The sequence below is a fragment of the Sylvia atricapilla genome, chromosome 5 (genome assembly GCF_009819655.1).
Source record: "Sylvia atricapilla isolate bSylAtr1 chromosome 5, bSylAtr1.pri, whole genome shotgun sequence".
Lineage (NCBI taxonomy): Eukaryota > Metazoa > Chordata > Aves > Passeriformes > Sylviidae > Sylvia > Sylvia atricapilla.
This window is the reverse complement of record NC_089144.1, coordinates 9521199-9545331: the sequence shown is the minus strand read 5'-3', so window position 1 is coordinate 9545331 and position 24133 is coordinate 9521199. Positions and strand designations below refer to the sequence as shown.

The 24133-nt window shown below is 47.8% G+C and overlaps 1 protein-coding gene across 1 annotated transcript in view; it reads right to left on the bottom strand.

Annotated features, from left to right (window-relative positions):
- Positions 1–24133, bottom strand: part of LAMB1 (laminin subunit beta 1) — a 43994-nt gene that overhangs the window by 16877 nt on the left and 2984 nt on the right. Inside the window, exons 3-23 of the mRNA XM_066318674.1 lie at positions 23439–23574; positions 21422–21495; positions 19356–19544; positions 19187–19250; positions 17515–17717; positions 16112–16232; positions 14683–14871; positions 14232–14411; positions 13700–13812; positions 12795–12874; positions 10206–10341; positions 8027–8185; positions 7175–7302; positions 6618–6741; positions 5869–6073; positions 5578–5721; positions 5249–5480; positions 4581–4744; positions 3895–4119; positions 2843–3060; positions 2640–2736 (exon numbers count right to left, since the gene is read on the bottom strand). Coding sequence (XP_066174771.1) covers positions 2640–2736; positions 2843–3060; positions 3895–4119; positions 4581–4744; positions 5249–5480; positions 5578–5721; positions 5869–6073; positions 6618–6741; positions 7175–7302; positions 8027–8185; positions 10206–10341; positions 12795–12874; positions 13700–13812; positions 14232–14411; positions 14683–14871; positions 16112–16232; positions 17515–17717; positions 19187–19250; positions 19356–19544; positions 21422–21495; positions 23439–23574 — 3181 coding nt within the window. The remainder of the gene's footprint in view (positions 1–2639; positions 2737–2842; positions 3061–3894; positions 4120–4580; positions 4745–5248; positions 5481–5577; positions 5722–5868; positions 6074–6617; positions 6742–7174; positions 7303–8026; positions 8186–10205; positions 10342–12794; positions 12875–13699; positions 13813–14231; positions 14412–14682; positions 14872–16111; positions 16233–17514; positions 17718–19186; positions 19251–19355; positions 19545–21421; positions 21496–23438; positions 23575–24133) is intronic.

Here is a 24133-nt window from a genome sequence, read left to right as displayed (position 1 = left end):
ACAGGGAGTAAACAGTCTCTGAAGACAAAACCCACAGTCTGTGTGTCTAATGCCCAGTGGACATTTGTGAGTGCTGAAGTGCACCCCGTGCTGTGGGTTCAAGATGCTGTTCAAACACAGGCATCCACCTCAGCCTGCCCCAGTGGGGTGGTGTCACTGTGATCTCCGTGGACACACAGAGAGGAGACACTGGATGACACTTTCCATAGCAGAGGGCACAGGCTGTAAATCAAAGCACCCAGACCACGTACAAAAACCTGCCTTCCCTGGCTTCTGCTTCACCATGTCTGATCTTCACCACGGGGCAGCAGCTGGCAATGGGGATGGCAGGGAACAGTGCCCTAGAGCCTGGTTTCCAGTGGTGTACTGTGACCTGGGCCACATCCACAACTCACTGCTGCTGCAAGTGCCCGAGAGAGTGCTCTCCGAGTTCACGGAGAGCTGCAGCCCCCAGCCTGTCCTAGATGGGCCATTTTGCACACCTCCACACAGCTATGTCCAGAGCCTATTTTGCAGGTACTTTGGATTTTTCAGTATTGTAAAAGTTATCAAAGCAACATGAGCAGTATGATCCCCATTTCTCATCAGGAGCTTGTGTTTCTTGATGCCAAAAACCTGAAGACCTCTTGTGAAGAGATCACACAACACTGTCCTTGGAGTAATTGATTCACCCTGTAGTTTCCAACCTTGAGCAGGAGCCACTTGCCCTCGAGAGTGGAGGACGCCATGCTGGAGTCCTTTGGGAGAATGTCCACACCTCTGCATCAACTTGGTTGTGTCCACACTCACATGGTTCAGAGTTTTTACTCTTCCCCATCCAGATTGGTTTCTATTTTGCTCCTGAATGCAGCACAAAACGTGGCCATACTGGCTGCTTGGGCCAGCAAGAACACACCAGGTGGTGAATGCCATGGCAGGATTCCACATGTTCCCTACAACTGGAGCAGTTGTCTTTGTGACAAAGCCTTGTCTCAGTTCCAGCTTGGCTTTGGCTGCAGGCCAGATCTCAGCTATTTTCCAGGGACACTGCTCCTTAAACGGCACAGTTTTACAGTTTGCTTCCACCCCGCTCACTCCTGAGAACTGCTACCTGCCCACGCAGCAGCTGCAGGTCTGCCAGCCTGAACACCACCACTCACTCCCTGGGGCTAAATCAGGGCTGAGAAGCCAATTGTCTTCTTGCCAAGGAAAGATAAGAGACAGGCAGGAGGCACTGACCCCACCACACGGGGAGAGTCTGCAGCAGCACCCAGCTGGATGTGTTCCACGAGCCAGCACACACTTGGAGCCTGTCCAGAGCATCATGCTGCAGGCTGCCACTGCTCAGCCCTGGGCAGCAGCTCTCCCCACCTGCCACAGAGACCTCCTGTTGGATGCAATCATGAAGGAAAATCTGCCTTTCCACCCAAGGGATTCTCCTCTATCACTGGGGCACAGGAGGGATAGGCGGCTGGATGGGGAGTGTAGATCTTTCACGGTAAGAACAGGCTCTGAAGAATATAGTCTCTCTTTACTTTGGAAACATTAAAACAGGTTTTCGCATGTTCAAAAGACAACAGAAACTCCACAAGAGATCAGAAATTACGGTATGCTGCAAAATCCTGCTGATAAGGTATGCAGATGGACTCCATCAATAAACTCTGATGGAGACAACTGATAGCAAGAGACAATCCCTGCCCTGGAGCCAGCAGGGTCAGCACACCCCTTTACCATGTCAGAACACACACAGCCTTTGGAAAGGCAGCCTTTCCCCCAAGAAACCCAATATGTACTCAGGAACTGGGACAATTCCCCAGCCCTTTCATCTGCTGCAGTAACCAAGAAGCTGTGATCTGCCTATTTACCAAGATAATGGGCTCTAAGGTATCTCTATTGTAAGAGATTTATTAAAGACCACAGCAGGCACATTCCACCTTGCAGGAAAAAATACCTATCTATTGCAAACTCTCCTGGCAAAGGCTCCTATTTGAACAGATCAGAGATACAAGTTTGTTCTGGTCTGGACAATGTTTGAAGTTTCTTTTCCAGCTAATGAACAGACTTGTTTATAATGAAAGGACAGAGGCCATCCAGTTTTCTAAACAACCTACTTCACAGTGCCCTGTTTTGCAGCATGTAGCTATGGCTAAACCATTGCATAGTCTCTGCTTTCTCCTTTATTTTCATCTGAAATAAAAGGAAAGTCTCCTACTAAATAAAAAACTTCCAGTCTCCATAAGAAGACACAAGAGACAGTGGTCTTCAGCTACATACAATTGAAAGGCAAAGGAAACTACTTTCCAGACCAATTCTAAATCTCAAATGCTTGTGATATGTTTTCTTATCATGCTGGCTTACCTGACAGCATTGCAACCTTACCCTTAAGAAAGAGCTGCTTCTAAACAGAGAGGTTTGTTTCTAAATAAAGGTCAGACAAGAAAAACACAGACAAGCACAAGGCTGGGCTCCTGCCACACGTCCCATCCCCCAAGGCACCAAAACCCCAGAGCAGGACCCCACCACGCCTTTTTCCCTTTTCCAAGGCTCTAGTGGGTGGCTCCTGGCAGGGGTGTCCCAGTGAGCTGGGGTGTAACAGTGTGCCCAGCCACACAGAGATTTCCCAAAGCAGCAGACGGATCAGTCACCAGGGTTGGACTCACCTAAGCACTCCACACTCGGGTCACCCCAGAAGAGCTCCTGGCACTCCCGGCAGGTCCGGCCTCCGAAACCCGGCATGCAGTGGCACTGCCCGGTGAACTGCCAAAGCCAAAAACCAAACCCATCAGGCGGTGGCAGCCCCTCAGCAGCTCCACCCTGCAGCAGGGCAGCGGCCAAGCCCCGGGCACACGCCCGTGCTCCTCACCTCGTTGCAGGCGGGACCGAGGGATCGCGCGGGGTCGCAGTCACAGCGCTCGCAGCCCGTGCCGCTGGCCAGCCGCCACGTGTGCGGGGCACAGCGGTCACACGTCAGCCCCACCACGTTGGGCAGGCACCGGCACTGCCCCGTGGCCGCCTCGCAGCGGCAGCTCCCCGAGCCCTCGCAGTCCTCCCGCACCGTGCCCAGGTAGTTGCAGACGCACTCTGTGAGGGAAAGAGCACGGCGCGTCCGTGTCAGCCTGGCCCTGCTAGCAGACTGCCCCGACTTCACAAATGGTTTATCTGCCCAGTCTGCAGAGGGGTGGGCATGCTCTAATGCCAGTGGCTGGGCCTGGCTGGCCCAACATGGCATGCCCAACATGGCTGGCCCAATACCCCATGCTGCTCAAGAGTCCCACATCCCACAGCTGGCCACCTCTACAGCTTCTGCCCCAGCACACAGAAGGCCACAGGGGTCCCTCAGTCAAGCAGCCCAGCCATCCCTGCTCTTCATTCCTCCCTCTGTAGAACCAAGCCCAGCTCTGCCCAGCTCTGGTCAGTCAGCTACGGTGGCAGATCTGCCTGAAGTGGTCAATTGGCCAACAACAAGCTCACCTGTTCAGGGACCCACCTGTCCTGCTGGGCTGTGCCTGATGCCGCAGGAGAGGTGGGTCTGCCTCCCCACCACCCATTTCAGCTTCCTGTCATGGCCATCATTCCCACTGCCCAACCACATCCGCAGGGACCTGGTGTAAGCAAAAGCCAAACTCTCCCCCCACCACATTCTCTGGAGAAGAGATTAACAGTATCAAGAGAGTAAGCAGCCCCCCTCCTGCAAAACCCTCCTCCTTTCAGCAAATGTAAATGCTGTCTCTGTCCTGCCTCTCAAATGTAAAGAGCCCCTCTCCTGGCCAGGAGCCCCACCCAGCTGCAGGAATTCCAGCTGGAAGTAATTTGGTTTTTCCTCCACCTCAAACACCCCCAGGTAAGAAGTGTTTAGGTGTCCACTGCTCCCCCGACAAGGCTGGTGCTGGGGCTGCAGCCGTGTCTCCCACTCACTTCTGCAGTCCTGCTGCAGGGCACTGCCGTAGTAGCCCTCTCTGCAGAGGTGGCAGTTTTCACCCTCGGTGTGATACAGGCACTTCAGGCACGCCCCTGTCCTCTTGTCACAGGCCTCTGGGTCGGTGGTGTCGATGTTGTTGTTGCACTGGCACGGCTGGCAGGCGCCGCCAACCTCATCAGGGCTCCCAAAGAAGCCAGACGCACATTCATCACATCGACTGCCTGTTTGAACAAACAGCCACAGTGGGAATTGCCACCACGGCTCCCTAGTGCACAGCCCCGGCCCCAGCAAGGCAATAAAGACCATTACTGGGGGGGCATTAACTGGATCATGTTTAAAGAAACAGAGACAGCACTTGGTGACACCATGGCAACTTGGCGCAGAGCACGGATGGTACCACCCAGGGCACCAAGGTATGCTGCTCATCCCCTCGGTTCCAGGGCTGTCCTGTCCACCCTTTGCTGAGCACTGGTCGTCCCTCACCACACTGCTGGAGATGAGGTTCATGGTCGTGGTGGCATCACCCACACAAGCCACTCTGCCCTGGCACCTTCAAAGCCAGGCAACCCCCAGCAACAACCCACCGATGCTGGTGCTGTGGTCACATCTAACTCACATGAACACAGCCTCTCCCTGAGAGGTTCAACCCGACCAGCCACCCCTCCATACCCCCACCAAGTACCTATGTATCCCACACTACAGACACACACGACTTGCAGTGTGATTGGATCCTGGTAACAGCCACTGGCAAACTGGCGTCCACTCTCGGGGCCGTCGGGGCAGGGGCAGGGGCGGCAGTGGTCACCAGATCCCAGGATGGGGTCTCCATAGTAGCCAGCCTGGCACCTACACAACAGGGTACACAACATGCAGGGACTGCAGACAAACACACTGCAGCCTTGCTGGAACTAAGCTCAGATTTTCGACCACTGTGAAGAAGCAAAGGGCAGAAACATCCTTATGGCTCTCCCTTACCACTCACACTCCCAGCAGCTGTGTCCACAGTTACAGATTTGCCTGGTTTACGCTAGCGTAGGAGCAGGAGACCCAAGGTTGGATGCCAGCCCAGCCACTGCAAGGCCTCTCAGAAGGCTTGCAATGGCTCACTAAAGGCTTGGGGTCCTGCAGCGTGCACTTGGTTACTTATGCAGGCACTGTTGTGAGGTGCAAGGCTGTGGGCAGGGCAGAGGGGATCCCCACTTCCGTCCATCTCCAGGACTGCAAGTGCTTCTCTGACTCCCCAGACCAAGGCACTTTCCCTGTGGCTTAACACCTGCCCGAGCTCCAGCACCAGAGGGACCAGGTGCTGTGGGGAAGGAGAAGGGCCAGGGAAAGGAGACAGTGCCATACCTCTCACAGTTGTGCCCCGCAGTGTGGTCCCGGCAGCTGAGGCACTCCCCGGTGTAGGGGTTGCAGTCATCAGCGTGGCCATTGCAGTGGCAGGGCTGGCAGCTGGGGAAGCCCCAGAAGCTGGGCAGGCAGCGGTCGCACTGCCGCCCGTACACCCCAGGGAAGCAGTGGCACTGGCCCGTCTCCACGTCGCAGAAGGCGTTGTAGGAGCCTCGGACGTGGCACTCGCACGCTGCAAGGAGAGCAGGACAGGGGCTGAGTTTCCATGACAAGCCCATAAACTCAGGGCCCCAAGCACAGCACAGCCCAGAGCCGAGGGTTTAACATACGTCGGCATCCACTTGGCCCAAACCCAAAGGTGCCGGGGGCACATCTGTCACACTGTCTTCCAACAACGTTGGGACGACACTGGCACTGTCCTCCGTTGGGGTCACACACGGAACTCAGGGAGCCCTGCGGGTCACACTGGCATGCTGAGCAGAGAAAAACATTGGAGAGAGTGAGCAATGTGACACAAGACATGAATCCCCTGCCTCATCCCATGTACACGCCTCCCCCATGCAAACTGCTCTGCCTGCAAGCACCATCCAGCTCCCAGGCACGAGTAGGTGGCTACGTACATAACGCAGTCTCATGCAGCAGTGCAGAAATGCTGAATATTATGTTCTTGCAGACATCTGTCATGGGAGTTTTCACAACGCTCCTGCTGTTTTCCAAACACCGGTATCTTTGGAAAGTTTCCCAAGCACTGTTCGTGACCACGTCTTCGCCCGAGCCTCCCACTGTGAATATGTCCAGCGATTTGCAGTATGGCATGAGAACAAGCTACAAAACAATTTTGCAATGAGGAAGTGTCACTGCTTATAAACAGCCTCCACCAAAATTGTGAAAATTCAGTATTATCCCAGTTTCTAACCTTTTTTTTGGCTGAAAAGCAAGCAGCCAGACAGAATTTGGAAGGTAAATGACAGTTTTTCTCTAGTTTTGGTGGAATACTTCTGGTATCTGACAAGATTTGGTATCTTACCAAATCTACCAAATTCTATCCATTCTAAAGAAGATTGACACTGACATTGATTTTCATTCATGACTTACATGATACAGTTCAGCCTCCCTAAAGAAACCATAGGTCTGTGGACTAGCTGCAGTCCTGCAAAATACCTCAAATGCCTCTTTGCAGGAAAACAACTCAGATACTTTGAGGAACTTTTGAAGAAACCTCCTCTGTATTACATTGTTCAGCTGAAATCTGACTTCAGCTGTAAGGAACAACGCTGCAAAATACTAGTTTGAATTTACACAGACACGTGCCAGGGGACATGCAAACTTCCAGGCTTTTAAGAGCATCCCTGAAATAAATTCTGCTCACAGAGTCAATGAGTGTGTAGGGGTTCTCTGTCTCCGTATCCACCGAGGAGTACTGGGGCAGCTCCAGGCGGATGGTGTAATTCAGCCCCTTCTCAAAGCACACGGGCCGTGGCAGAACAACGTATCTGAATGAGGAACAGGAAACACTCCTGACTTCAAACATACGGCACCATAAAGCATTTCATGTGCTCCTATAAAGCAATCAAGATAAAGGAAAGCAGCCAAGACCCAACAGAACAAAAGCTGCGATATGGGAGAGGCGGTTTGGAGGCTTGTGGAAGTCAGAACTGGAAAAGGTTATCAGCAAGGTAAAGAGTCAAACCAGTGTTCACTGTGCAAACACCTCCCCCTCCCCCTACTCAATGAACAAACTGTATCAGAAAATGAGAATAAACTTAAAAGCTTTGAGTCTACAGACACACTACTAAATGCGTCTTTTATAACACACTGGAAATTATTTTTTGCCTATTTTCACAGAGGTTACAGCAAACTGAAAATGTGACATTATTGCACTTCAATTTTTTTTTCCTCTCCTTTTGCCCATCCAGTTACACCAACCTGGACCCAGGTGACAGTGAGACCACTTGATTATCATCATCAGGAACTGTGTTGCCACACCGGCTACCCGTGGAAATCTTGCCTGGGCGCGAGACATTGATCACAGCTTTTTCCCACTGATCAGGCAACTAGGGGGAAAAAAAGGGCTCATCTGTATCAAGTAATAGTCATAAACTCCTGGAGGCATCCAGAGCTCAGGCCAGGAAAAGCATGAGCACAGAATAGCTGGTCACTGTGCTTCAAGGAGGACGAGGCTACAGCTGCAGCATCAATGGGGAGTTTACTGCAGGTGTGGGCTGAGGGCAAGGTGTAGGTGGCCAGGAGCTCCATTAGCATTATGGCATCACCAGGGGGTTTGGTGACCTCCTCTCCCCTCACCTCTGGGTCCTGTATATGAGTATTCACTGCACTTAGTTGCTGCCAAACTCTAGGCAAGAAGATGGGGAGATTTTCCTCTTTGCCTTTACTCTGCAAATTATCAAAGCCAATTGCTTGCACACTCTTGGCTGCAGGCATTCAACATCCAAGATGGGTAATTTGCTTCCTGAGGTGCATGATGCCCATCTGGCCAGTAACAAATTGTCTAATCTGTCCTGATGGGACTTGTCACTTTTTAATTTGCTCATTAAACAGGTGCTGAAACAATGCAATAGTGAAACAAACCCTAATGCAAATAGTACTAGAAATAGTCAACATCATTTTGGATTTTCACACATCTCAAGACATTTAACCGAGCACCTGTCCTTGTCCGTGAGCCCTGATGACTCTTTGAAGTGCCAGGCTCATGTCAGTTGTGCACCAGGACAGCCAGCACCTGCTGGGAGGCAGCAATGCCCATACTCACAGACCCACCTGCGGCTCGTAGCGGATCAGAACATCATACTCCATGGAGTAGGGGATGTTGTCAATGTGGAATTCCAGGTATCCCCCCTCAGGGACTCTCACAAATCCAATGCCTGTCCATGACGGTGTGCGGTCTGGCGTGTACTGGCGCTCTATTATGTTCACTCCCTACACAACAGGGAACAGATATTTCAATACTAATCCACTAAATCTGAAAGTCCCACGGGAGTACACGAAGTGTGGAGTTCTCCTGATGGATGACTTCAGGATTGCAGTATCCACTGTTTACATCCCAGACAACACAAATTCTTTTAAATCCATATGTGTGCACACTGTTGCCCTTTCACTTAACAACATAACAAATGCAAGAGAGAAACAGCAAAACAGACTGCACAACTCTTCATTTATTTCTCTGCTACAGTGCAGAATTAAATTTAAAAACTTGATGTGAGCAACTAATTCACCAGCTATGACATCTCATTCACCATGCAGATTTCTACATTGCACTTGTAGCAGTAGGATTTACTGCTGTGGCACATTGCTGTTCCATTAACCAGCCAAGCCTGAGTGCTAATTGCCTCCTGAATATATCAGGATGTTTCAAACCTAACTGCTGCTCAAAATAACACTGGAAAAGCAGATCATGAGCAGGGTGAGAGTGAATAGAGATCCTAATAATTGATAGATATTTAATAGCCAAATCAACACATGGTCTACCTTTTTCAATCTGAAGCGTCAGGGTTTTAATCTTTTTTTTTTTTTATATAAAGCAAAGAAGAGGAAAAAGGTAACAAAATGGAATCATGGTGCTCAAATTTCCTGTTTCAAATGAATCTGTATCCACAAATAGTTCTCTCCATAGAACAACATCCTGTGCATTCCTAAGGAAGCTGCTTCAGTAGAAAGGGATAAAATGCAAGGAAATGTCTACATACATACGTATCACTTCAGGATGTCCCCCCATGTACTCTCACACTCTTTGAATAGAGCCTGGCTGTAAGTTATTAGCCTTTGGCTTTGCACAAAGATCAGAGCTCCCCAGAAAAGATGGCAGGCAGGATGTGAGCAAGAGTGTGCAGCTGTAGAGCTGTAGAAGCACAGGGGCCTGGCACTGCCTGTCAATAATCCCTGCAACTCTGTGCCACTGTACTTTGTCTTGTGTTGGGCCCCTACCTGGGAATTCAGAGGTTTGAAAGGCAAACCAGCAGCACATCATCTTCCTCTGTCTGGCAGGGTGGATTTTTGTGCTGGGCTTCTCCATCCCTGAGCCTTGAAAGGGCCTTGGGTACCACCTCTCCAGCAGAGCAGACATAAATGCACCAAAAACCCCTGTGCCACCTCATGTGCCCTCTGCTGTGGTACAACTTCTGCTCTGTGCTGTCTTCCCTTTCTGCAGTATCTGAGTGCAAATACCCTCTGCCTTGGCTAAAACTGCAAAACGGCTGCATTTTACTCAAAATAAATAAATTACGGCACAAAGTGCCCTGATTGTAGGCAGACAAGGATCTGCTGCTTTAGAGAAACCATTATTTCCATCTCCCTGACTCGTTGCTGGAGGCAAAAGTGATTGATACAATCACCTAGCTGCTGTTAATGAACTGAAAGCAAGGCTGTGTGATGGGCAACAGAAAGAGCCAGAGACCCTGTTGTACCATGCCAGCAGGCAAAACAAGCTAGAGGCAACCTCACTTAGGAAAATAGTTTTTTTGCAAAACCAGTTTGGTTTTAGTCATTAATAGAAGATGTGTTATTGATGTACAGAAACTATAAAAACTGTGGCAATGTGCTTAAATGTGTGCTTTGCTCACTCCCAGTGAAGTGGCACCAAACAGAAGAGCCAGTGTCTGTGTCCCACCTTTCTTGAGATAAGAGGAATAGTGGATGTGGTGGGTACATATGCAATGGGTACAGAGACGGATGGTGACAGAAAACTAACTGTACAGTTATGATCAAAAAAAAAGGTTTAAAAAGAAAAATTGCAATTCCTCCCCCCCTCAATTACTCCATTTTTCATTGATACTAAGATTGAAAAGCTACAGGTTAATGGTTTTCTGGTACATTTCAGTTTCGTGTTTCACATTTTAATTGCAAAACACACAGGGTATAAAAGAGACTTCCAGGAGTCAACTAGTGAAACAACTTTCCCACACCTCTCCAGACACTCTAAACCACTAAAACTGCTACTCACAGGACCCAAGTCGGCTTCCTCGGCCTCGTAGATGTAATGATCAAGTGAAACGAAGTAATAGCCAGGCTCCACCTGGTTGCACTGACGTCCAAACATGTGGGGTCGACATTCACACTGGCCAGATTCACTTGAGCAGCTAAAATGGAAGAAGAATGAATTTACAACAAGATCTTGGCTACGCTGAGACAGTGTTGGAGCTATCTTCTGCTTGACATTTTCAACGACACAGGAGGAGAAGCACTTCTGAGCACAGCAGACAGGAGAAGCTCTGCAGCTGGGCCACCTGCAATATTAACGTGGCAGCACAGCCACAGGTACAGACCTGACTCAACCCCACTATCACTCTCCAAAACTACATCTAGGCTCAGGCTGGAAGCAAGCATGGTTCCAGAACCATTTCCAGTAGGCAGTTTGCAAGTAGTTTCCTCTATTTGGATTTCATGCTGTGGATACAGTGGGACACAAGGAGTTCTGGGAGCTTTACTTGCTACCAGACATAGCCAGTGAAGCTGAGGGCAGCCTTTGGCTCCAAGCTTGCAAGCCACACATGCAGCATATCTGTTTGTATGGTCTCAGGCAGAGCAAGAACATGCATGACCCTACATGCCCCAGGATGCTGAGCTGCTCTCACTTGCTGCAAAGCATCCAGACACCAGCTACACAGGGGGTCAAACCATCCCTGGCTGCTTTAGAGTAGGACACACACAACCAGTGACATGGTTGTCAGGGCCATCACCAGAAGGTCTGTCCAGAGTGATACACAGATTTCACCCAAACACCTTTCTTTCATTAGTGAGCCATTTTCTTTACTCAATACAACTCTATCCCCAAGCAGCCTTCAGCTGTTTTATTGTCCTCAGACTGTCTGCCCTGCATCATGAAGAACTCTTGAGCACATTGCAATTTTGCACACACCCAATCACACTTTTTCCAAGGAAGGTGATTTGGTCCACCAAAATACACCTCTTTCTTTAAATTTGAGTGGGATTTAGAAACATTTTCAAAAGGTAAATGCCTCTGGTTTCTACGAACAATTTTCAGGCTCCTCAAACTACTCCAGACAAAGAGTAGTTTTTAACTTAAACTGTTTTTGAAGTTGCAGAGACTCACTTAAAATGTTCACCTTGAGATGCCAGAAGTGCCTTAGCTGTCCCAGAAGAGGGAAGTTTCCCCTCCATGGAGGCAATAACTCCACCACCTGGGTTACACCACGGGGATGAATTTTGGGCGAGGCACAGCATCCCACAGCCTGAGCAGGAGCCAGAAAGCAGCAATTCAGCAGCTGAGGAGAGGAGCCCCAAGGAAGGCAAAGCTCCCCCTTCCCGATGACATGAGAGCAAAGTCAGGAGCCAGAGCTGGGCTTTGTGACTCTCCTGTGGCTGGAGGAAAGCACAGCTGCTGCCTGCCCGTGCCAGGATGCTGCACATCCCCTCCCCACATGGTTTTGCAATCACTGGGCTCAGGGCTTGGGAAACAGGCTGGGCCATGGCTGGGCTGTTACCCCAAAGCCCTGGAAGCAGCTGTGCTGGGGGAGCTGTTATGAGCTGTGTGCTGTAACCCATCTGTGCACAGGGAGACAGCACGGGGGAGTAAATAATCCCTAACATCCACACTGCTGCCTGCCAAGGGCTAATAATTCACTCGGGAGCAGACAGCGGGGACGGCCCGTGGGACATTCCCACGGCAATCCCTGATGCAGATGGGGTGTCCGTAGGCTGTGACAACCCATGGGAGTCACACCAGGATGAGTCCCACACTCCCCCAGTGAGGTCCCATGGGTTTTAGTGGGAAAGAGTTCTTTGACCCCCTTGGGAAACTTCTGTGGCTTTAGACAAAAGCACGACATTTCAAAGGGTTTGTGGAAGGAAGGGGAGAGGGGGAAAAGAAAAGCAAAAGAACATGCTGCTGTTGACAAACCAGGGCTTGGACACACACCTAGCGCACACAGAACTGCTCTGGTCAGAGGAGCAATCTGGCTACCCAGCACCCCACTGACAGGGCATCTAAACCATGACTTTCCATGCTGATACTGATGGATGCATATTCAAAACTTACAATTCTCTCTAACAAATGTCCATCTCCCCAATGGGCACTTCTAGGTCCACATCCCACCTCATGCAGCACCACTGGGGCGACAGAGCAGTTCTGTGCAGCTAGTGTGCTTCCCCTACCACTGCTGGGTAGAAACATTGGCCAAAGGGAGATTTGGGAGCAAAGCAAGACCAGCCTGTCCATGTCACTGCCTGATTCCTGCTTTCATCCTATAACAGCAAAGTTTTGACATGGACCACACCCCGGGTTACAGCCAAAGCAGACCTTAATCCACATCTGGTTCTTACCCTGGCTGACAAAGGCAGAGCTACACTAAAAACAGTTTTACATGTTCACCAGTGGCACAAACAGAGGTTGTCCAGCACAGAAAAGACATGGATGCCCCAGTCACCCTTGCTGCAATCAAGATCTACCACCTTCTGAAGCAGAAAGATGGCTATCAAACATCCTCTCCCAGAGCACATTGAGCCCTGGATGCTGTGGTTGCAAAAACATGACACTGGGTGAACACAGGAGAAGAAATGGGCTGAGACTCACTTGTTGTTCAGTGCTCCTCCCTGGTCACAGTCGCACGGCCGACATCCATCCATGTCATTGCTCAGGCCCCAGTGCTCAGGCTGCAGAGAAAACATCACCACCACTGTAACCTGGTGCAGACTTAGTCCCATCTAACCCAAAGGCACATTTTTAAACACTCAGCACAAGCTACCCCACACTGCCCCACAACCCTGGAATGCTGCTCCCCTGGCTGCGGGTCTACCCTCAATACCACCTCCCTCCTGCTCTCCTCCCACCTTGTTGACCATTCCAAGGGCAAGAGAGACACACACGGGGTAGTAGGTATTTATATAGGGCACTGCCCTTGCAGGGCTACTGCTTTGCAACTTGCTTGGATAGACAGACAGAGAGACAGACAGACTTGTTTGGTTTTTCCATGCAGTTCACTGCTAGATAAGAGTTTCTCAGTGTTTGTACAAACACATCCAGTTATCTGGCAGTGTGTTTCTATAACACTCCAGCACACATAAACACTACATGGAAATGTATGTGTATGGAATAATCTCTGCCTAAAATAATGGCCTGTTTAGAAAGCAATTTTTTTGGTAACACTGTTTCCCTGACCATTTTGTCTTTCACCCCAGGCAGGACTTCAGCAGAACTGCCCTAGATCCCTCATTTTCAGAGCAACCACAGGTATCCTAACGTCTCACTTCTTATGGTCCCAGGAATTAGACTGGTTGCCCCTGCCTGCCCTAACATGCATCCCAGCTCCCCAAAACACAGCACACCTCATGGCTCCTGGCACCCCAAAGTGCCCTTTACAGCCAGGCATGGGCTAGCAGGCAGTCAGAGACAGTGGCCAGCACCTTCCTCCAGGCTTCCCACACTCCAGCCTCCCTCACACCAGTGTCTCCTAATTTATTTTACGGTGAAGTACTTGCCAGACATTGATTGCACTGCTTTCCTGTCACCAGACGCTTACAATAGCAGTTTCCTGTCTCCGAATCACAAGGATTCCCCCCGGGGTGGGTACCCAGGGGATTACACGCACAAGCTAGATTGGGAAACACAAATAGGTGGGTCAAAGGCAGGACTGGAGTCGTATTTTACACAGTGTTCAACTTAAATATATACATTAAAGTTTTCCCCTGAATTCCCCATTACAGAAATTAATTTCATTCTTTGCCTACCATCCATTCCAGTGAAACCTCCCTGGCCTAGAGACTTGTAATTGAAAAGAAATAAGGAGGATTATGCTATTTCCACTGAATGCACTAGAATGATCAAATGGTGAACGGCATTTTAAGGGCTGGTGGACCCCAAGCTACACCAAATCTACAGTAATGTTTTTCCTTTAGCCAAAACATGAAAAAAAGGGGAAAAAAATTCATCCCACAAACCAAGTTCTCCTGGCACTAACAGCTCCTCAAAGATCTTTTGATCACACACAAAGGAACATATGTTTTTACTTACACTGACATCCCGCTGGGTCATCAGCACTCAGGCCATAGAAACCTTCTTTGCAGAGGTCACAGCGCTCCCCTTCCACAAATGATTTACAGCGGCACTGTCCAGCAATGAGGCCAGTGGAGAAATCAGTGTAGCTGTCGCAGATCCCACCATTTTGGGAGCCAGCTGGGTCGCAGTTGCAAGCTGAGAAGGAAGCATTGCACGTGTTTTATTCACTGCCACAAATTAAAGGCCAAGTCTCACACTGAATTGCTGAATTGCTGCTGTGTAGAAAGACTGTCACTCCTGCAAGTATTAGACACGATGTGGGTTGGACACGCAAGGACCAGGTAAACTCCCAGATTCTCAAAGAGAAAACAAAACCTAGCCAGGCTCACTCAAGACCTCCAAAACAACCACCTCTCCTCAGGGATCCCAAGGCCCTTCCCAGCCTGTGGAGTGGGGCTGCACTTACGCTCACAGACGTCAGGGTCCCGCAGGTCTCTCTCGGGGTGCTGGAAGTAGAAGGGCTTGCACTGCTCGCAGTGGTGCCCCACAGTGTTGTGCTGGCAGTCGTCACACACTCCCCCGCTGGTGTTCCCCGTCGACATGTACACTGCCATGTCAAAGTGGCACTGGCTGGAGTGGCCATTGCAGTCGCACTCTGTGACAAAGACAGAAAGCAGAGTAAGAGTCCTTAGGGGAAAGTGCAGCTCTGCAGAAAAGACACACTGGTGTCAACCAAAGGACGTGAGGGATTTTACAGAATCACAGAATCACAGAATGTGTAGGTTGGAAGAGACCTTCAAGATCATCGAGTCCAACCCAGCCCTAACACCTCAAGTAGATGATGGCACCGAGTGCCACATCCAGTTTCCTTTTAAACACATCCAGGGACAGTGACTTCACCACCTCCATGGGCAGACTATTAATCACCCTTTCTGTAAAAAACTTCTTCCTAATATCCAGCCTATATTTTCATTGATGCAGCCTGAGACTGTGTCCTCTCGTTCTGTCACTTGCTGCCTGGAGAAAGAGACCAATCCCCACCTGACTACATCCACCTCTCAAGAAGTTGTAGAGAGTGATAAGGTCACCTCTGAGTCTCCTTTTCTCCAGGCTAAACACCCTCAGCTCCCTCAGCCATTCCTCATATGGTTTGTGTTCCAAGCCCCTCTCCAGCTTTGTTCCCTCCTCTGGATGTGTTCAAGCGTCTCAACGTCCTCCCTGAACTGAGGGCCCAGAGCTGGACACAGCACTGGAGGTGTGGCCTCACCAGTGCCCAGGACAGGGGAAGAATGACCTCCCTGCTCCTGCTGGCCACACCATTCCTGGTCCAGGCCAGGATGCCATTTGCCTTCTTGGCCACCTGGGCACACTGCTGGCTCGTGTTCAGCAGCTGTCACCAGCACCCCCAGGTCCCTTTCCTCCTGGGCACTGTCCAGCCACACCATCCCCAGCCTATAACATTGCAGGAGGTTATTGTGGCCAAAGTGCAGGACTCGACACTTGGACTTATTAAACTTCATTTGGTTAGACTCTGCCCATTGACCCAACCATTCCAGGTCTCTCTGCAGAGCCCTCCTGTCTTCCAAGCAGTCAACACACGCTCCCAGCTTAGTGTAATCCACAAATTAACTAATGAAAGATTCGATACCCTCATCCATGTCATCAATGAAAATACTGAACAGAGCTGGCCCCAGCACAGACCCCTGAGGGACACACTGGTGACTGTCCCCAGCTGGATGCAGCACCATTCCCCACCACTCCCTGGGCCCGGCCATGCAGCCAGTTCCTAACCCAGCACAGAGTGCTCCTGCCCAAGCCGTGGGCTGCCACACACAAGCCCAAGTAACAACATGTAACACTCATGGCTCCCAGTTCTGCATTTTACCCCAACTCACTTTTGCATGCGTTACTATTGCGACCTTCAGCAGGGCGCCAGGGTAAGTCGTGGTAGAAATCCATACACTGCTCACAGTTTAATCCTTTGGTATTGTGTCTGCACATGCAGTGACCATGAACCTGTAATTGAAAAAAAAAAGGAGGGGAAAAAAAAAAGAAAAAAAATTAGTTGGTTATAAACAAAAAAGAAAAACAATCCAAACCATTCTACAATGAATGCAAAATAAAGCTAGCACATAATGGACATATACTTTTGGAGACTTCAATCTATGTAACTGCATTTAGAAAAAGCATAAAGGGCCATAGGAATGTCCTTCACCTGCCCAGGTGTCCTCATACAAATTTGTCCTTTCCTTGGTGGAAGTAGTGCCTGAATAAATGCTTTCAGAAATAAACAAGGAGAGCACAGTTCTGCTCCAACAACCACAGAAGCCTCTTGGAAGTAAAAATTTATTAGCTGTTAATTAGCTATTAACATGCATCTATTTATATCACCAGGTCACTAGCCCAGGGCCCTCTTTCCAGCCCTGCCTTTGTTCTCAAAGCAAAGATAACAGCCAGTTTGGATGGTGTTTATCCACCAGCCCCAGGCTTTGCCTTGTGTACTGAACAAGCACCAAGCAGACCAACAGCTGCTGCCACAGACCACCAGCACTACCAGCACTGTAGCCATGACATTAAAGGCAAAGCTTGGGTGGAAACACTGACCCAAAAACGGGGCAATGGAGCATACCTGGCTCAGCAGCATCCTGGGCAACCCACACAACCATCCCACATGCTTCCACATCTTCAACCAGTTAATAACTCACCTATTAACAGGGTGCTACTACTGCTTGTCATGCAAAAATCATGGGGAAAAGCAAGACTCTGGAAGGGATGTGGCACTTGTGGAGCAGCATACCCATATCAGGGTTTTCCTTCAGGGCCTGTGTTTATTAGAGCTACAACCTCCACTTTCTCAGCTGGTAACAGAGGTTATGTTTGATTCACAGGTGTTTCAGCCTTTGATGCCTCTATCTCACTTCAGTTTTAAGGTAACCAAGTCAACTCAGACATTGGCCTCTCACCTAATAAGGTTACACTCCCTTTCTTCATTCCTACCTTTCAGTTTCAACAGCTCTTTAACATAATTAGAAAAGGAACGTTAAAACAATTATCACCTAATCTGAGATCTGCTGTGGAATACCAGTAATAACAGATACCTTTGCCAAGGAGGAATAATTACAACAGCTTTGCTGTTTGAAAATCAAGCGTGCAGAGGTGAGGGACATTGCCATCTTTACATTTGTGTTTTTTACATTTACATTTACATCTGGGTTTTTTACGTTTACACTTGTGTTCAAATCGCTTAAAAGAGGCACAAGACGAGAAGAGCTTCCTGCAGAGAAGCGTGAACATTTACCATTCCTTCCACCTCCTCCTCCAAGCCCTCCACGGGCGCACACTCGCTGGCGTGCCCGTAGCAGAAGCAGTTCCCGCGCACCACCATGTCGTAGATGGCATAGTAATACTTCTCTCGGATCTCCATCCTGGAGTCCAGCAGGTTATCCCCCAGCGTGTGCAGCTTGACAAACTTGACTCTCAGGTTGGTGATTTTTAATAGGTCTGCAGGGACACACACACAAAATAACTAACCAGCAATTTTGGGAATTATTTACCAGATAATGTGTTGAATGGGAGGAAGCCAGGAGTGACTTCCTAAGCGTGCTTCCTATGGACAGATTAGATCAGATTTATTTGCAGCACCTACACATCACTTCACACTCCTCAGATAAAATAAAAGAAATTACATTATTTTACTACTGGTTGATAACTGTATAAGTAAGCTTAAGCATAATTTAAAATAATGGTCTATTTTATTATAGACAGGCACAGGCACATATACAAATGTTGAAGGCAAGGAGAAAAGCACCACCTAAAAGACACTGGTTCTTTGGGGTTTTAAAATATAAGATGGGTAAGGACTTGATATCAAGAAATTGCTGCCAAGTGAACCAGGAGCCATTAGAGTTATGAGGCTTTTGAAAAAAGTCTTAGCTGGAAACAAAGAGAAATAATTTTTCTTTTGTATACGCCAAACTTTCCCAGCAAATATAATTAGTTACATTTTGTGGAAAGAAGTAACACCCCATAACTGACCAAATACAAAGAAGTTCTTGAGGGACAATCCATGGGAACACAATATTGCAGTAATTAATACCATCCACATATTTACTTTGATATGTTAAATCCTATGTAATTTCTTATAGCCTTGAACTAGGCTTGACAAAGCACTTCAAGCCCATCAAAGCAGTTTCTCCTTTAAAATGTTGAGTAAAGAAAAAAACCAACATTAAACTCATAGCAAACAGCAGACACTCCTCTACTTCACATAGTTCCTTTTGCTCCTTTTACACTGAGGGACATGAACCCAACCTGAGAATGCAAATTAAATCAGAGGTCAGCTTAAGGCTGAGCACTGCACTTCCCTCAGGCCAAATGCCCCACAAGGTTTCTCTTTAAGCCATGCTGAGCAAAAGATCTCTCTACCTCTGCACTCATGGACTGCCACGACCATGCACAAACACTACAGCAAGTTGTGGTTTATGACCACATCTGTGTGGTCCAGCCATGCAGGGCTACCATGGCCAACTATGCCAAAGCCACAACTTGCTTCTGAAAAATAAAACATGACCCTACTGATTTTAGCTAGAAATGCACAATGAAATAAGTACCTTTGTAGCTCTGTTTATTTGCTTTCTGAATACTGTACAATTACAGGATCACATTTCAAGTTTTCTAATTGGCAGCTCCATGTATTTTGGGGAAAGGGGTTCCTTAATGAAAATAAATCCCTGATCAATTAAGAAAAGGACCAGCTCCAATGAAATGTGCAAGAGCAATCCCTTGAGTTCACAACATGGATTTTCCTGACTGTCTGAGTCAGGAAAAGGAGACGTTCACAAAGGTATTCATATGACTTCAAAACTGCTGTCAGGGCTAATGCATGACTTTGTTAGTGGATTACTGGTTTTTGTAAGCAAGTAAGTACTGAAATGCTCTCAAATCAGCCTGAAAGGTAACTGCATACATACTCTGAATCCTTGGACTGTATGGATCTTCAATTCGAAAAGCAGGATCTAGAACACGATATATTACCTGGAGGAAAGATCAAACGATGAAAGATTCAGCTTCAAAAATAAGCAAATCTGAATTCATAAGGAAGTCTACACAATAAACCTATTAGAAAAAAATGTCTCTGACCTCTCCCTCTGTTGAAGGCTCAATGTCAGAGTATCGGGAATCACAAATTATATCATCCACTTTCTTCATGGGTCCAGTTGAAATCCCAGGAAATGAGCTCTCACAGTCATATGCAAAATACCTGTAAACTTGCCAAGTCTGTCCAAAGTCAGATGATCTTTCAATCAACATTGCAGCAGGACGGAATGTCTAATAGTAAGAAAACAAGAGATTTCATTTGGTTAATTATTACTTGCATTTACATTGAGTCTTATTAGTGTGAGCAATCCACATGTCTGGATTTTAATCTCTCTCCCTGCACCAACCATTTTCAATATGTGGAAACACTGGAAATACTTTTCTGATGAAATTCCACTTTCTTCTCAGAGGCAGATAGATTAAATACATCAAACCATAGACCACCCGTCTTCAAAAGATGGCACTCAGTGGCCAAGTGCTTAAACACATTTAAAATAAACAAGAAAACTTGTAAGATTTTTTGATTCCAAACCCTTTCTGAAAAGTGGAGGTTAAAGCAGGGCTTTACAGAGACAAAAAGATTCTTTTCCCACGGCTTGTGGAAAGCAGCAGAGCCTTCCTTCTTCCTTGCTGTACTTCTTCACCTGATCTTTTACAAAGGACCTAATGGGCCTCCTCTCCTACTGTAGGGAGCAGGGAGACAATGCCAGTGCTTCCCATCCAGCTCTGATGCCCAGAAGTTACTGCTGGGCAGGTATTTCTGATGCTCAGAGAAGCCCCAGCATTCCCTCTCTTTGTCTGACCACAGGACCTTTGCAGCATCTCTGATGTTCAGTGCCAGCTGTCCTCTGTGCTGCCTTGAGAAAACCTTCTTTATAGAGATTATGAGGTTCAGCTTCATCCACTCATGCTGCATTTGACTTCCCCAGCTCCCAGTGACCCTCCTCCAGCTGGCCTTGCCAAGACTATGGCAGGCTGCATTTGCTTCACACAAACCAGTGTCCTTCTTACCTACGTGTATTCAACTCTGGAACAACGAACGAATAAAGTTTTGAAAAGATTTTAATCCCTCTAACTTAAAAAAAATAATGCTTTAATTTTTGTGCTGCCTTTCAAAAACCAGATATTTATTTAACCCTGGCTTGTACCTACCAAGAAAGGCCAACGATCTCTTCCTTAGTTTTATGTATTCAGAGAAGGACTTCCCAGAGCCAAGCACAAAAGCATTTCAGTCACAGCTGGAAAGAAACTTTCTCTCTGCTTCCTGGCTGAAAGTACCACCCAACTTAGAAACTAGTATCTCACCCAACAAAAAAAAAATTAGCAGCCCAGAAGTAAGGCAGCTCAACCGTCTACCACACAAAGTCCACAAAGCATCATTAAAACTATCACACATTAAAACATCACACAAAGCATCATTAAAACTATCTTTCCTCCTGACTGCCCCAGACCAAGCCCCAGCACTGGGGTACAGTGGCTGCAGCACCCACATCATGTCAGAGGTCTTTTGAGAGTCCCTCACTGCTGGCTTCAGTAGAAATGACCACCTTCCACCTCAGCCACCCTCTTAAGGCACAGGGATAAACCCTAGCTGACACCACAGGAAAGAGGAACCAGCTGTCCTAGAAAGCTGATGAGTAAAAATGAAGAGATTGATTTGTCCACATGGGAAGAGCATTTAGGATGTACGGGACATAAGCTACCATTCCAAGACATCTGTTTGTAAAAAAACAAAGACACTTTGTGTACAGATGTTCTTTCTTCCTGAAGACCTTTCCATTTGCCAAATGAAAACTGATACCACAGCCAACATTTTTCAGGAAAAAAACCCCTTGCTACTATATGACTTAGCTAACAGTCTTCTAGAATACAACTACCAGAGACACATCAACACAAAACCCAGCTTCAGCATGACTCCTTCTGCAGCCCCACTGGAGTTCAAACTCTGCCTTTCTGGATGACTTCAGCAGTGCTAAATGGTTGGCAGCTCTAAAAAATTCAGGCCAAACAGTTCAGACAAAGCCCAAACCCCAAATATCAAACAGATATGAAGGACTATGAGACCTCTCATTTCCTCATGTTTTTGGGTAAGGCTGTGGCTGCCTTACCTTGAAGGTCATAATGAGATGAGTGAAATGAAACTCAGCCTCCAGGTCCAGCTGGATAGTCACATTTTCCAAACCTGCAAGGACAGAGAAAAGAGGGTATTCAGCAAACAAGGACACTTGCCACTAAATTTTGCCAAAGCTCTTCACTCTGTTGGCATGAGACTGTTTTCTTTACCACCTGGTTCTGTTGTGAAAAAGGAAGATGATGGTTTAGTGTGTGCCTGACGTACAGGGGGAGACACCAAGAACCTGCTGAAGAGTGTCAGGCGTGGGACTCCTGCACAGGATCAGCACCAAACACACTACACCCAGAGTGTGAGACTTGCAGGGCTGTTTGAGACAGAACCGTGGCTGGATTTGGGGCAAGAACAGGACCACCACAAGCAGGGTCCTGGCACCAAAGCCACCAGTAGAGCTGGGGATGCTGAGCCCAGACCTGTGTGGTGGCCACAGGCTGTCCTCCCACACCCCAGCCTCTTTGGTAGCAGCAGCAGCACAAGCCTTAACACCTCCAGTCTCACCTATGTCTGGCGAGGGCCACTCCCCACCATTTTTTCACTCACTCGGGACTCTCCTGGCCACAAGAACAGCTCCTTTATAACCTGGTTTTCAAAAAGTCCTAAAACAACTATCACAGCCCTGCTTTGCAATCCCAAGGGTTAAGCAAATGTTGAGAGGCAAAAGGTTTTCCAAATTGCTGCATGACTACCTGTGGTCAAAGATTCGACACAGAAAGGAAGAAAAACAGTTAGAAATATTATTTTGCCTTGTGAAAAGAGCTCTCGAAACAGCTGGATGCTAATTATACTGCAGTTAGAAATAAAAAATAAAATCAAGATTTACAGAGAGGAGAAAGGGCAAGAAATGAAAATAGTAAAACAATAAGACACTTAAATTTTTGACCAGCTGTAACCTTCTGTGAAGCATGCAGCAATGGTCCCTTATGCAGTATGCCTGAACAGACAAAAACATGAATTGGACAGAAAGAATCATTTGTTTTTTATTGTTGAAGGACATTTTCATGACCTTATGAGCTAAGAAACTTTTCTGTGTGAATGCTGCCAAGCCTGTTGCAAAAAACATGAATTATCTGGAATGCTGGAAGAGAACTGCTGGAGGCAAGCAGCTTGCTAGGCTGATCTAAATGGTTAAAAAGGATTTAGTGCAAACCTTTCTTTAATAGGCAGCAAAACTGTTACAAATACTACCTTTTTTTTTTTTTTTTTTTTTCATATACAATAAGGCAGCTACTGCCAATGCATTTGCAGAAATCCTATCCTGTCCAGCTGGCTTTAAGGCTTCAGGGTAGGACTGCTGTTTGAGAAACCCTCGCTGCCTTGTTTTGTGTATGAAGGCATGCCAAAAGCATAACCAAAAAAGTAAAACAGGCGGAGGAAGGATTCAAAGAAAAAGCAAAAACCCCACCAAACTAATATGCAATTTTGGGTTTTAACTCGCTCGCTCGCTTCTGCAGCTCATTTTATTGTTTGGCAAATGGTACAGAAATTCAGGGAGCTCAGGAGGGAGAAGGCAGCTTGTAGGGTATAAGATATCCCTGCCTTTACTGTCCTGAGGTGGGAAAAGGAAATTGGAGGTCTGCAGGCAGGGGAACAGCCCCCAGCCCACGGCGTGGGGAAGCCCTGGGGTATTTATTCACTCCTGGAAGGCTCCACTCCTGCTGCCCAAATATGAGTGAGCCCAGTGTGGAAAACTGCCCAAATATGAGGGAGAGCTGAGCCCAGCGTGGAAAACTCTTCTCTTGAGGAAAGGATTCTTGCAGAGTGCTTGGACAGCTGTTTCCAACACTCCCCGAGGACTCGGGGGTTTTGTTACAGATTAAGGACCGCTCCAGGGCACACAAAAGCAGCCAGTTTTACTCATGGCTCCTCACACAGCATGATCCCTCACAGGGCAGTAATCACCAGGCCAGAGATAACAGCAAACCCACAGGTACCCTTAAACAAAAGGAGGGAAAACAGCTCCCAGCGCCGGAAATTGCTCTGGACAAACTGCATACCATTTTCCGACTGCCACCAGAGCTTCAGGCGGTTTGGAGCAAACGTGGTGACGACATTTTCAATGCGATGACTGTCGGGATTGAGAGTATCATGGAAGGGATCCTCCGAGTCACATATGAAACATTTTTTGTCCTCCTGAAACAACACGATAATCAGCATTACGGATTTTATCATTGGGGCAATAGTTGCTTCCTGCAGATAAGAGTATTTTCCATCCATATCACATTCCACTCATTCTGCCTGCGGGAGTCATCAAAGATTTTTTTTTGTTGAAATGCTAAGTGTTTTTACCTTTATGAATTAATGCAAATTGCCAAGTGGAAAACATGCCAGGAATTCCATAAACTTCATATGTAGGGGAAGCATGTTTTCAATGAAAATTGAGTTTCAGGAAATCTCTTCCAGTGCAAGCATTCTCCAGTGGAATTCAAAACCAGTGGCAGCACCTACAGAAAATTGCTGAATTGCTTCTGTAAAAATGCACACGTGCAAAACTGCACCTTAACAACTTGTGTGAAAGGACTCTGGCTTTTGGAAGATGCCTTGGAGATGGAAGTTGCCTGCATTAGGGATACCTCCTGTGAGGCTCAGTGCACATCAAAGGGCCCTCAGTGATTCAGTCCTTTTCTCTGAATTTAGATTGTCAAACTCCTACTCAAACCTTGCATCTTCAGCTGCTATTGCAACCCCAAAC